This window comes from Schistocerca cancellata, chromosome 1 (assembly GCF_023864275.1).
Source record: "Schistocerca cancellata isolate TAMUIC-IGC-003103 chromosome 1, iqSchCanc2.1, whole genome shotgun sequence".
Lineage (NCBI taxonomy): Eukaryota > Metazoa > Arthropoda > Insecta > Orthoptera > Acrididae > Schistocerca > Schistocerca cancellata.
This window is the reverse complement of record NC_064626.1, coordinates 761,462,060-761,477,516: the sequence shown is the minus strand read 5'-3', so window position 1 is coordinate 761,477,516 and position 15,457 is coordinate 761,462,060. Positions and strand designations below refer to the sequence as shown.

At 39.6% G+C, this 15,457-nt stretch overlaps 1 protein-coding gene across 7 annotated transcripts in view; it reads left to right on the top strand.

Annotated features, from left to right (window-relative positions):
- LOC126186509 (ATP-binding cassette sub-family C member 5-like) overlaps positions 1–15,457 on the top strand; it is a 532,505-nt gene that overhangs the window by 420,297 nt on the left and 96,751 nt on the right. For all 7 annotated transcript variants that reach the window (XM_049928217.1, XM_049928221.1, XM_049928220.1 and 4 more), the window contains 2 exons: positions 1,088–1,179; positions 10,769–10,953. In XM_049928217.1, the coding sequence (XP_049784174.1) occupies positions 1,088–1,179; positions 10,769–10,953 (277 nt within the window). The remainder of the gene's footprint in view (positions 1–1,087; positions 1,180–10,768; positions 10,954–15,457) is intronic.

Sequence of the window (15,457 nt, the reverse complement as noted above, 5' to 3'; positions counted from 1 at the left end):
ATGCTAGTACAAAACAAACAAACACACACACACACACACACACACACACACACACACACACACACACACACCACATTCCCTTCATTTGCTCATTCCAAAGAATCAGAACAATATGAGTTGAGTCATATTCTTCAGGTAGTATTCCCCTCTGCCAATTTTATCTATTGAGAGTATATTTGGCAACAGAATAGCCTTCCACCTTGCACTGAACAGTGACTTGTAGAGTACATATGTAGATATAGAAGTAATACTGATCTACAGGTAAAAACAATAAGCTATTAATTTATAAAGATAGCATAAAACCTATTCTCCACACTTCACTTACTATTCCTGAAAAGCATTAAACTTAATGTATCCAGCTATTGAAATAAAATATCAAAATTTTCCCTTTGGGCTCAATACATATGACAGTGTAAAAGGGTCTGGAAGTTCATACTGTTCTTCACTGCACTTGTTGCTGATGAGAAACTACACACTGCCGCCTGTCTTCCTCCTGTTGTCTACAGTTCTGAATATGAAAAGCTTTCCAGTGGACTCAAAGAACCTATGTGTGGTTTATGTTCTCATATTGTCAGCAGATTGGGTCTGGCTTCCCCATTAATTTTTACTAAATTCATGTGTGTCTAGTTTTATGTTAGACGTGATTACACCAAATTATTTATAGTTATCATACAATAATTTGAAACAGTATTGACAACGATTTAACTCCTCATTGTAAGTGCAACTATGCATGTATAGTGGTCAAACTCTACATCTTTTTCACCTAATTTCTTTAAAGTTAACTTTCTTGGAATAAGTGCTACTAATGCTAATCATTAACCATTAAACTTAAATTATTGAATTTAGTACATCATAAAACTTTTGTCAGTGGCATATAGATGCACCATGTGTTAGACATAATAACATTTTAAATGTTAATATGCATTCCGTAACCTAGGGTGGAGTAAATGTATGTATGTTCTGATGAAACGTAGGAACCTAACTGCAGCTTTTATTTGATAACACGCAGTTATTTCATAACATACAGTTATTACCGATATTTTGACAATAATAAATGTATTTTTTAAATATTTTGTTAATTTTACAGATTTGTCCAACTTTTTGATGAAAATTCAACATGTTCTTTCCTGAGCATGGTTTCCATGAGATGGCTTGCTGTCAGAATTGATAGTTTAGCAGGTATACTGAGATGCAGCTTTCATTTTTTTACATATAAATTTAGACTTCTTAGTCATCAACATCAACATTCACTGCAGTACCATATGTTGTCTACCTTTTTAAGTAATTTATATATTTAAAGGAAGATGTTGAGACTTACCAAACAAAAGCGCTGGCAGGTCGATAGACACACAAACAAACACAAACATACACACAAAATTCTAGCTTTCGCAGGAGACAAATGTCTGCTTGTGTCTGTGTATGTGTGGATGGATATGTGTGTGTGTGCAAGTGTATACCTGTCCTTTTTTCCCCTAAGGTAAGTCTTTCCGCTCCCGGGATTGGAATGACTCCTTACCCTCTCCCTTAAAACCCATATCCTTTTGTCTTTCCTTCTCCTTCCCTCTTTCCTGACGAGGCAACCGTTGGTTGCGAAAGCTAGAATTTTGTGTGTATGTTTGTGTGTCTATCGACCTGCCAGCGCTTTTGTTTGGTAAGTCTCATCATCTTTCTTTAAATATATTTTTCCCCCGTGGAATGTTTCCCTCTATTATATTCATATCATTATTTTTAAGTAATTTTGTTTAATTGGATAGATAAAAAATCTACTCACCAAGCAGTGGCAGAACACACACATAAAAGATTGTTGTGATTGGCAGGCTGTCAGAGCTAGTGGCTCCCTCTTCAGGCAGAAGGGTTGAAGGGTAAGGATGAAGGAAAAGGTCTGGAGAGGTCTAGAAAAAGAGGTAGATTTCGCAAAAGTCACCCAGAACTGTGGGTCTGGGGAGACTTACCATATGGGATGAGAAGGAAAGATTAATTGTTGGGGACTAAATCAGATGACATTTGAAAACCTGAGAGCTTATAGGTGGAAGACAGGGTAATATGCAAGATAGAGATTACTACTAAAATATTGTGCACAAATTAATAAGAGAAGCTCAGTACATTGTATGTAACAAAGGTGGGAGGGTGTGGTGAAAAATAGATGGGAAAGGCAATGAAAAATGTAGAAAACTAAATCGGAGTGAAGCAAAGAGTAGTTATAGTGAAGAAAACCTGAGACAGAAGAAATTAACCTAAATTAAGGCCAAGTGGATGGCGAGAACCAAGGACATGTAGTGCTAGTTCCCACCTGTGGAGTTCTGAGGGACTTGTGTCTGGGGGAAGAATCCAGATGGCGCGTGTGGGGAAACAGGTGCTGAGGTCACAAATGTCATGTTGTAGAGCATGCTCTGCAACAGGATATTGAGAGTTGCCAGTATATACCCTCTGCCTATGCCCATTCATCCTAATTGATAATTTGGTGGTAGTCATGCCCATGCAGAAGGCTGAACAGTGTTTACATAATAGCTGGTATATGGCAAGTGACATTTCGCAGGTGGCTCTTCCTTTTATAGTAAATGTTTTGCCAGTTACAGGGCTATTATAGGTAGTGGTAGGAGGGTGTGTAGGGCAAGTCTTGCAGCTGGGATGGTCACAGGGATAGCAGCCATAGGGAAGGGAGATGAGTGTGACAAGAATATTGTGGAGATTGGGAGAATGATGGAAAGCTATTCTAGTTGTGGTGGGCAAAATTTCAGACAGAATGGATCTCATTTCAGGGCATGATTTTAGGAAGTCATGGCCCTGTCGAAGTAGCTGATTAACACATTCCAGACCAGGATAATACTGAGTCACCAGTGGTGTGCTCTTAAGCTGTTTCGTGTAGGGATCAGCAGTATCAGGATTAGATGTTATGGCCTGGGAAATCTGCTTTTTAACTAGGCTGGTGGGGTAATTATGTGTAGTGAAAGTTGAGGTGATAATAGTGATGTATTGCTGTAAACAGTCTGCATCCAAACAAATACGTCTGCTTCCGATCCCAAGGCTGTATGGGATGGAACCTTTGACATGGAAAGGATGGCAACTGTCAAAATGTAAGTACTGTTGTTTGTTGGAAGGTTTAATGTGGACGGAAGTGTGTAGCTGGCCTTCAGTTAGGCCAAGATCAAAATCAAGGAAAGTGGCATGGGATTTGGAATAGAACCATGTGAAATCTAATTGGGAAAAGGTATTCAGAGATTTAAGAAATTTTAGCAGGTCTGCCTCACCATGAGTCCACATGGTAAAGGTGTCAGAAATGTATTTCAACCAAACCATGGGCTGAAGACTTACGGATGCCAAGCCCCTTCCAAGTGACCCATGAAAAGGATCCATCCTGATTCCCAAGGCCGTACCCCTGATCTGTTTGTATGTCTGCCCCTCAGAGGTGAAGTAGTTGTTGGTAAGTATAAAGTTGATTAAGTTGAGTAGGAAGGATGTTATAGGATTGGGATCAGGTGGGTGCTGGCTGGGGAAATTCAGCAGTAGACAGACCAAGGCCTAGCATTGAAAGTCCCCATTTCTGGATGCAATGCTACCCTACATCAGGCGCTTTTACAGTCTCAAATATAGCAATCTCTTGCTCTTCTCCAGTTAATCTGTGACCTACATGCCTCATTAGCAAATTTCTACTTTACCAGACATCTCTCCTTCTTCAAAATCCTACAGTTATCTGTCCCTCATGTTTCCTTGAATGGTATCAGTCACCAAGGCCACTTTAAACTGTAACAACATGCCAGACTTCACATCAAAAAGCTATCCCAACTTCTCCTAAACTACCTGAACAGTGGTATTTCTCATCCGGTCCCTCTGCATCTCCCTAAATACCCACACCATCAGCCACCACTCCTCTCCTACAAACCGAGCTTGGCCAACTTTCTTAACATCCCACAGCCTTTGCCACTGCCTCCCAGACCAAGAATAACCCATAATCCCAAGAACCAGTCACAGCAGTACAGTGTCCTTAACCTCTCATCTAAAGCATTCTCCCCTCCTGAATTATCTGTATTATCTAAGGGCCTCACTTTCAGACCTAAACTTGCATTTCATCATGCTGCTTTGGTAAAGGACCTACTTTCCCTCACTTGTAATATCCATTGGAAATATCAATGTGCAACGCAACCCCAAAATCTTTCCAACAGCAAACCCGACATTGAACCCTGCCTTGAACAATTCAGACCCCAATCCCAACTTGATCCACCACCACTACCTCATAACCATCCCTTACAAGCCTTCCAAGAATTCCTCACATCCAGCGTTGCCCCACAACCCTTCCTCAGGTCCCTGCAACATGATCCTAACCTGTCCTCTGCAGTACTCCAGGCTCTACAATCCCTAAACGTTGATGACTCCATCATTATCCTCCCAGCATATAAAGGATCTACCACTGTAGTACCTGACCAAAAGGAGTATGTTAGTGAAGGTCTACGCCAGCTGTCTGACACCTCTACATACAGCGTCTGCCATCCAGATCCCATCCCTGCATGTCAAACTGACCTGCAGTCCCTCCTTACAACCTTAGACACCTCACAAGGTCTAACACCTAAGTCCATAGAACTTCTCAGCCCTCCCAAACCATGCACCCTCACCTTTTACCTTCTTCCTAAGATCCACAAACCCAATCATCCTGGCCGTCCTATAGTTGCTGGCTTCAAACCACACACCGAACATATATCTGCCTTAGTTTATCAACACCTGCAACCCATAGTACAAAAACTCCCCTCCTACATCACAGATCATCTGAAATCCATGCCCATCTCACTCCCACCACACACCTTGCTTGTCACCATTGCTGCCACCTCCCTCTATATCAACATCCCCCACATACATCGTTTGCCTGCTGCTGAACATTTCCTCAGCCAGTTCCCACCTGATTCCAAACCTATGACATCCTTTCTACTCACCTTGATCAACTTTACACATACCAACAACTGCTTCACCTTTTAGGTGCAGATGTACAAACAGATCAGGGGTATCACCATGGGAACCAGGATGACTCCTTCGTATGACAACCTTTCCATGCGTTGCTTGGAAGGGGCTTTCCTGGCATCAATAAGTCTTCAGCCCCTGGTTTGGTTTAGATACATTGACGACATCTTTACCATAAGGATTTATGTTAGGGTTCACCTGCTAAAATTCCTGGAATCTCTGAAAACCTTCTCCCAATTAGATTTCACATGGTCCTATTCCAAATCCCATGCCTCTTCCGTTGATTTTGATCTCATCTTCACCGAAGGCCAGCTACACACTTCTGTCCACATTAAACCTTCCAACAAACAACAATACTGACATGTTGACAGTTGCTGTCCTTTCCATGTCAAAGGTTCCCGCCCATACAGCCTTGGCATCCAAGGCAAACGTATTCGTTCGGATGCAGACTCTTTACAGCAATACACCATCATTCTCACCTTAGCCTTCACTGCATGTAATTACCCCACGAGCCTACTTAAAAAGCAGATTTCCAGGGCCATAACATCCAATCCTGGTATTGCTGATCCCTCCACAAAACAGCTTCAGAGCACACCGTTGGTGACTCAGTATTATCCTGGTCTGGAATATGTTAATCAGCTACTTCAACAGGGCCATGACTTCCTAAAATCATGCCCTGAAATGAGATCCATTTTGTCTGGAATTTTGCTAACCACACCTAGAATATCTTTCCCCCTTCCCAATCTCCACAATATTCTTGTCAGACCCTGTGCTCCTTCTGCACCCCATCTCCCTACCCTATGGCTCCTACGCCTGTGACCATCCCTGCTGCAAGACCTGCCCTATGAACCCTCCTACCACCACCTATAATTGCCCTGTAACTGGCAAAACATATACTATCAAAGGGAGAGCCACCTCGAAACGACATGTCATATACCAGCCATTATGTAAACACTGTTCAGCCTTCAACATCGGCATGACTACCACCAAATTATCAGTTAGGATGAATGGGCATAGGCATGCTATACAACATGACATTCATGACCTCGGCACCTGTTTCACCTCACATGCCATCTGGATTCTTCTCCCAGACCCCAGTTCCTCAGAACGCCGCAGGTGGGAACTAGCACTACAACATGTCCTTGGTTCTCGCCATCCACTTGGCCTTAATTTAGGTTAATTTCTTCTGTCTCAGGTTTTCTTCACTATAACTACTCTTTGCTTCACTCCGATTTAGTTTTCTACATTTTTCACCCACTTGGCCTTAATTTAGGTTAATTTCTTCTGCCTCAGCTTTTCTTCACTGTAACTACTCTTTGCTTCACTCTGTTTTAGTTTTCTACATTTTTCATTGTCTTTCCCATCTATTTTTTACTATCCCCTCCCACCTCTGTTACATGCAATGCACTTAGCTTCCCACTCTTATTAACTAGTGCACAGTGTATTAATAGTAATCTCTGTCTTCCATATTACCCTGTCTTCCACCTTTAAGATCTCAGGTATTCAAATCTCATCCAATGCAGTCCCCAACTATCAGTCTTTCCTTCTCTTCCCATAGGGTAAGTCTCACGTGAACCTCAGTTCTGGATAACTTTTCCAAAATCTACCCCTTTTCCTAGACCTCTCCAGTCCTTTTCCTTCACCCTTCTTCCTTTGCCTTAACCCTTCTGCCTGAAGATGGAGCCACTGGCTCTAAAAGTTTGCCAATAACAACTATCTTTTAATTGTGTTCTGCCGCTACTTGTAGAGTAGATTTTTTTTATCTAAGCAATTAAATAATTTTATCAATAATTGATTGTTTTCATTTTTAAGTAATTTATAGTTTTCAACAGTATTTCTGTGGAGAGGAATGTCCAAAACAAAATAGTGACCACTCAGCATTGAACATTTCGCCCTATTATAGTTATCTTACTCACAACATGACCTTACAGACCCATAATCGTACAAGGTGTACATCTTTGCTTGTGCCATTTGCTGATAGGTGGCAACAATGGTAAGTAGCATTCAAAAGAAACAGATCACAGCCATCAGGCAGTTAGCTCGGACCTGGGTAAAAAAAACCTCATCCAAACATTAGTCAATATGTGTCTGCATCATAAAGTTGTTCTTGATTGAATATGTCATTTTACGAACCTAATTCTTGTCATTCGCTTGAGGTGTTACTGTTTTGTTTCAGTATGAAGAAAGCAGCAGCTGAGTCTCATCAAATACTCTCAAGTATGTATGGTAAGGACCCTATTAGTGGAAGAACATGTCATGAGTGGTTTCAACATTTCAAGAAAGGTGATTTTAACGATGTAGACCGGCATAGTGGCAGAAGAGAGAATGTTTTTGAAGATGCAGAATTGGAGACATTGCTGAGTGAAGACTCACATCAAACTCAAGAAGAATTTGCACGATTATTAGGAGTGACACAGCAAGCCATTTCAAAATATCTCAAGGCTATGGGCATGATTCAGAAAGAAGGAACTTAGGTCCCATATGATCTGAAACCAAGAGATATTGAACGGCATTTGTGTGTGTGTGAACAGTTGCTTCAGAGCCAAAAACGGAAGGGATTTCTGTATCACATTGTGAATGGGGATGAAAAATGGGTTCATTACGAAAACCCTAAATGAAAAAAATCATGGAGATATCCCAGCCATGCTTCCACATTGACAGCCAAACTGAATATTCACAGCTCTAAGATCATGCTCTACATTTGTGTGGGACCAGCTCAGCATCGTGTACTATGAGGTGTTAAAACCAAGTGAAACAATCACAGGTTCTTGTTATCAAATGCAGTTAATGCGTTTGAGCAGAGCATTAAAAGACAAACGGCCACAATACACGATAAAGTGATTTTTGCAGCATGACAATGCTCAACCCCACACTGCAAAAGAGGTCAAAACGTACTTGGAAACGTTCAAATGGGAAGTCCTACTCCACCCACCGTATTCTCCATACATTGCTCCCTCTGACTATCACCTGTTTAGATCAATGGCACATGGCCTGGCTGACCAATACTTCCGATCTCATAAAGAAGTCACAGATTGGATCGATTTCTGGATTGCTTCAAAAGATGTACAATTTTTCGATGCGGGATTTGTACATTGCCTGAAAGATGGGAGAAAGTAGTGGCCAGCGATGGAAAATACTTTGAATGATACATATGTAACCAATTTGTTTGATTAAAGCCTCAAATGTTGGGGAAAAATGGCAGTTGCAAAGTTGTACAGCTTGTATTCAAATGCAATATCTTAATAACACTTCATTTTGTACAGTAAAAAAGCTATGACCAACCAGTTAATTATATCATATTCCTGCTTCACAAAAAGTTTCTGTCTTCGTTATTTTCTTTGTGTGGCCTTATGGAAAGGTGTATGCATTAAGCAGAAATAATTCTGTAACTTGGTGGAATTATTTACCTTCCTCGGAGTATATTAATAAGTTTTCAACATTTCTATCATAGACATCCTCCAACTCTATCCCACTTCCACTGCCCCCTACCCCCTCCTCCAATTATTTCATTGATTCAGACATCATATCTTGTAAATCTTATCATTAAGGAGAGCCTTTAGGGATGTGTAACCAGTCAAGTTCCACATTAACAGGCTGAAGGACCCATTACAGAATACTAATAACAAATTGTGATTAGTGATAACTTAATTTCACTGATAATTAAACACCGATGAGGCAAAACATCATGAATACTGTATTCCACAAAGCTCAATGCTACATGGTAGCATTGTGGACATGTAATGTGCTAAGGAAAACACACAATTGAAACAGAGACAAATGAGGAACATTCTAATGATGATGTGGGGGAATCCAGTGACTTTGACAGAGGGCAGTTTGCTGTGGCCTGGCACCTGGGAATGAGCATCTCGGAAACAAAGTTGGTCAGCTGTCCATGTGCTACTGTTGTAAGAATCTATGGAAAATACTTGAAGGATGGTGAAGCGACAAATAGGAGACAAGGTGTTGGATGTCCAAAACTCATCATAGAACATGGAGATTGGAGGCAGGCTCATTCAGTAAAGCAGGATGAGTAGCAGACTGTGGCAGACGTGAAGGAAAAGTACAGTGTTGCTGTAGGCACATGAGTTTTGGAGCACACCATTCAGTGCACATTGTTGAACATGGGGCTCCACAGCAAATGATCCCTAGATGTTCTCATATTTATCCATTGACTATGCCAGTTACATTATAATGGGCACAGGGACATTGAAATTGAACTATGGATCAATGGAAATGTGTTGCTCGTTCAAACAAATAACATTTTTTGTTACACCAGGTTGACGGTTGAGTCCGGATACACCCTGATCAAGGCCAACGACTGCTCAAAACATGCACTTCATCACAGCTGCTGTCAGGTGGGAATAGTATTATGCTGTGAGGGACATTCAGCTGGGCTTCCCTGATACCTGTGATAGAAATTGAAGGCACCATGACTGCTGTGAACTACGTGAACATTGTTGTGAACCACCTACATCACTAATTGGCCATGTCATAAAGTCAGAATCTTGCTAGAATGGTTTGGTAAACACAATACTGAACTCTAGTTTACATCTTGGCCACCAAATTCTCCTGAGCTGAATCTGATGAAACACATATGGCATTCTATAAAGCATCAGCTCCAAGCTCACAATGCACTGGCCCATAATTTATGGGAATTGCGTGACATGTGCATATATACCTACACTCATATACCAATGAAAACCAACCAAGGGCTTGCGGAAACCATGCCATGCAGAATCATTGTTGTATTGCGTTCTGAAGGTGAACCAGCAGGTGGTAAAATGTTTTGGCCCATCAGTGTCGAAATCACTTCTAGATTTGTTTAGATGTGTGTAGAATTTTTAGGAAAAAAGTTGCTGATTTTAAGAAAGTCACTTGGCCTCCTTTGGTACTACTGCTACTTAACTGTTGTTTTCACTTACTAGCATCCTCAATGCTCCATACACTTTCAGTATTGTTATATCATCATCTTTTTTTTCTTGTGTTTGTGTCCCAGATTGATGCAGGATTGGCATGGTTGTTAATGGATTTGACGTTGTTGTTTTAAGAGGTGGCCAGATGCCATCATCTTTTTTTTCTTGTGCTTGTGTCCCAGAATGATGCAGGATTGGCATGGTTGTTAATGAATTTGACATTGTTGATTTAAGAGGTGGCCGGATGTCAATCATATTTACCTTATTACCCCCCAGGATGGAATATGTGTACCCCAATTGTCTGTATGTTGTGGTAGTCATGTGAAAGTGAACAAAAGTTGTTCTAAATGTTTGCAAATCATGTAACCAAGGTGGAACATGGGTACCAACCCAGTATTAACCTAGTCATATGTGAGACACTCCCTAAAAACCACATACAGGCTGGACAGCTCACCAGCCGTCATGGTTAATCCACGGGGCAGGTTCAATCCGTGGCTGGTGTGCCTCCCCATTCATGAAGCAGCACTTTAATATGCACAGCTGTCTGGGCCAGCTCAGTACTATTATATCATATTCTCAAGAAATAGCGTATATACGAACTTGCTTCATAAAACACAAAAAATTAGAGCAGAAGATGCACAATAGCTACTAAATATATGAAGGAATAGATCTCATGTCTCCTTCTACAGCTGATGTAGGTTGTGTATATAGCTTATTATATAATCAGTTTTACCTTTGGATGTCTATTGGGCTGTTTATATACTTGAATTCCATGATACTTTTATTTTACTGTTTTACAAAAATATGATAAATATATAAATCAAACACATTTTGGTCATTAGTTATTTGTTTCCTTTTTTTATTTTTTTTATTTTTTATTTTTTATTTATTTATTTTTTTTTTTTTAGTGGTTGCTGTGTGTCTCACTTCCTGCTTTGTAATAGCATTCCGAGATGTGATTCCACCTGCTATGTCAGGACTGGCATTATCTTACTCAGCTCACATCAGTGGAATTTTCCAGTATACAGTTCGTCTTGTCTCTGAAACAGAAATGCGTTTCATTTCAGTTGAAAGAATCAACTCATATCTTAGGGTAAGTTAAATCTTTTCATATTATCTTGTAAAATTTATTGTTTACAGTTAATGTTTTTAAAAGCTGAGGTGATAACTAGTTGGATTAGTGTGCTCTTGCACAGATCCTATTCACCAAACATGTGTCAGGACAGGATGAGAGTTGGACAACTAGTAAATATAATGATAATTTCCTTTGAACCTTTCACATAGAAATTTGTTAAATTTTAAGGGCTACATGGGAGACTTCCAAAGAAAGAAGGGTTGCCTGCAGGCAGGAGCCCATCTCTACAAAGTGTTTATGAAAGAATGAATGTTAGATGAGGTCCATGTGGTGTGAAACTGGTGTCTGTGTACATGCCAGCACACAAGAATATTGGAATTAACTGCTATGGCTATCATCATCAGTGTCAAGAAAGAGAAAAGTCACAAACCAAAACCTCATGCACCTCACCTTGAGTTAAAACCCATAGCAAGATCATATCACCAGTTGCCAAGGTGAAATTGGTTCATGAAACTGACACTGTCGCAAAGAATAACTATTGTCATATTCTAGAACGAACTGAAGAATACTGTCTGGCCAACCATTTTGCACAGTGAGGAAGTACTGTCCACAATAATGTACCGACAAGGGCGTGTGTGGCTCATTAGTGATTGTGATATACACAAATACTTTCATGACATTGTTACCAAATACATTTTCAGCAGGGTCTTAGAACTCCCATTCAGTTCCTGAGTTCTGCCTTCCTTCACAGAACGTCATCTGTCTCTATAAAATCAGGTTAAGTATAAAAGGTATTACATTAATTGTCTGTAATTTGTGCTTCTTTTAGCTCACTAATAAGTATTTTTTTCCACTTGCAGCACTTTTCTTTTCCAGTTTAAGTCATCAGTATTCGGATTAAGCTTATCAGCTTCATCTTTCACTACATAGTTTTTTCTCTGAGCTTTAATGACAATGTAATGAGGCTATTGCTGCGATTCTTTAAATTTAATAACATATGGAAGCACCATGGTCTGAGATGACAATTGTAAAGATAACATCTGAAATAATGGGTGCCATAGACCAGTGAGAGAATCTCCTTTTCAGTGGGCTATTATTCTGCTCAGCCAGATTTAGCATGCATAATGATGCATAACTAATTGCTTTCTCATTGCCACCCTGCATTTGAGGGAAAATGCAGCCTACATGACAGTAACTGACAACATACAAAAGGATAAATGGCTCCTCAAAATCTGGATAAGTTCAAATAGATGATTACATCAACATTTTATTTCATTGTGTCGTAGCCCTTTTGCTTCCTATCAACCATGCTTCGGGATTCCTTTCTTCCATAATGTAGTTCAGGGCACCTTTACTGATTGGCTAATCCAAGGAACCACTGCAATTCTTTGAGATTTCTCAGTGGTGGAAAAATTTTCACTGTATCCATCAGTCTCTATCTGATCACTCATCACCTGCAGAAATTGCACGACAAAGATGCAGCACTTGTGATTGTCCAATGAAACACTTACCTAATTTCAGATAACAGTTAAAATTGTTAATACAGGTTAACACTCCTTATGTGGCTAGCATGTTCCTCCAGTGAGCTGGGAAAGACAATTATGTCAACAAGATAAACCAGACACATTGTTGATCACAAACCTCATAAAATCCATTTGGCAAACGTCATAAACATAATCATTGTGCTTTGAATTCCAAAAGGCATCTATACATTCCTAGTAGCCTGCAAGTACTATGAAAGCTGTCTGCTCTCTATTTTTGGTAACTATCAGCATCTGACGATAGCCACCAAATGTGTCAAGAATAGTAAACAACTTCCATTTTACCAGGCAGTGAAATGCTTTGTCAATTTGTGATGATGGATACATATCATGAGAGGTAAGTTTATTTACAATCTGCATGTCTCTGCATACGTGACGGACACTATGTCCATTGGTTTTGGAATAGCTACTGCGGGTGAAACCAACAGACTAAAACATGACTGAATAATACTGATGACAATACTGAGGCTGTATACTGATAACTGAATAATACATGCATTACTTTCTCTCAATGACCAACGCAAGGTGATGTATTGTGCAAATACCATAGCATCACTTGTAGGAATTACTTGATATGTTAAACTTGTAGCAGGTAATCATTTCTTGTCTTCAGACAAAATCGAAAATTCTGCCAAATTAGGGTAAAATAACTACCAGTCAGTTCTAGATAAATATTGTAACTTCTCTTTAATTTATTTTCAAATGGATTGCATAACTGCTAAAACTGTGTTTGGCAAAGTTTTACAGAAGCTCGAAAAGTAGCGCGTACTTCAATGCGAGATGCTTTTAATAATTTCCACAGTTAAATTCTGTCTCGAAATCTGGCAGAAAACCCAAAGACTTTCTGGTCATACATAAAGCACACCAGTGGCAAGACACAACCAATACCTTCATTGCGTGATAACAACTGTGAAGTCACTGATGGCAGTGCCACTAAAGCAGAGTTATTAAACACAGTTTTCTGAAACTCCTTCACCAAAGAGTGCGAAGTAAATATTCCTGAATTCCAATCAAGAACAACTGCCAAGATGAGAAAAATAGAAGTAGATATCCTCGGTGTAACAAAGCAGCTTAAATCACTTAATAAAGGCAAGGCCTGTGGTCCAGATTGTATACCAGTCAGGTTCCTCTCAGAGTATGCTGATAAAATAGCTCCGTATTTAGCAATTATATACAACCACTCGCTCACAGAAAGATCCGTACCTAAAGACTGGAAAATTGCTCAAGTCACACCAATACCTAAAAAGGGAAGTAGGAGTAATCCCCTGAATTACAGGCTTATATCACTAACGTCAATTTGCAGTAGGGTTTTAGAACATATACTGTATTCGTACATTATTAAGTATCTTGAAGAAAACGATTTATTGACATATAGTCAGCACGGATTCAGAAAATATCGTCCTTGTGAAACACAACTAGCTCTTTATACTCATGAAGTAATAAGTGCTATAGACAGGAAATGTGAAATTGATTCCATATTTTTAGATTTCCAGAAGACTTTCGACACTGTTCCTCACAAGCGTATTCTAACCAAACTGCGTGCCTACGGAGCATCGCCTCAGTTGTGTGATTAGATTCGTGATTTCCTGTCAGAAAGGTTACAGTTCGTAGTAATAGACAGGGAGGTGTTATACGCCCTCTATTGTGCATGAACTATATTAACAACATAGGAGACAATCTGAGTAGCCATCTTAGATTGTTTGCAGATGATGCTGTCATTTACCGTCTTGTAAAGTCATCAGATGATCAAAATGACTTGCAAAATGATTTAGATAAGATATCTGTATGGTGTGAAAAGTGGCAATTGACCCTGAATAAAGAAAAGTGTGAAGTTATTCATATGTGTACTAAAAGAAATCAGCTAAATTTCGATTACGCGATAAGTCACACAAATCTGAGGGCTATAAATTCAACTAAATACTTAGGGATTACAATTACGAATAACCTAAATTGAAACAATCACATAGATAATATTGTGGCTAGAGCAAACCAAAGACTGCGATTCATTGGCAGAACACTTAGGAAGTGCAACAGGTCTACCAAAGAGACTGCTTACACTACAGTTGTCTGCCCTATTCTGGAATATTGCTGTGTGGTGTGGGATCCACATCAGATGGGACTGACAGATGACATTGAAAAAGTACAAAGAAGGGCAGCACATTTTGTATTATCGCAAAATAGGGGAGATAGTGTCACAGACATGATACATGAATTGGAGTGGCAATCATTAAAACAAAGGCGATTTTCGTTGCGATGGGATCTTCTCATGAAATTTCAATCACCAGTTTTCTCTTCCGATTGCGAAAAGTTCTGTTGGCACCCACCTACATAGGGAGAAATGATCATCATGATAAAATAAGATAAATCAGGGCTCACACAGAAAAATTTAAGTACTCATTTTTCCTGTGTGCCGTTTGAGAGTGGAACGGTAGAGAGACAGCATGAAGGTGGTTTACTGAATCCTCTGCCAGGCACTTTATTGTGAATAGCAGAGTAATCACATAGATGTAGATGTGTTGTTTATCAATCTTTTGGACTTGTCTTTTTATCTTATTCTTACTTCTACACAAGTCAGAACTGTATTCTGCCTGTGTTTGTGCCATGTGAAATAACAATATCTTTCTTCCAAAAATCGTCAGTGCTTTGATACAAATAAGCATCTAACCGGCCAGCATACTCTATGCTTCAAATGTACTTGATTGTTATTCAGACATACTTCTACACAAGTCAGAACTGTACACCGCCTGGGTTTGTGCCATGTGAAATAACAATATATTTCTTCCCAAAATCGTAAGTGCTTTGATAGAAATAAGCATCTAATCGGCCAGCATACACTATGCTTCAAATGTACTTGATTGTTATTCAGACATTTGTTTCTTGTAATTGGATCAACCAGGCATGTTCCCCCATTAACACCTTATCATTTAACTTTATGCAGATATTCTCTCAGCAGTGCTAACTACCTTCTTTTTATTTTTTAC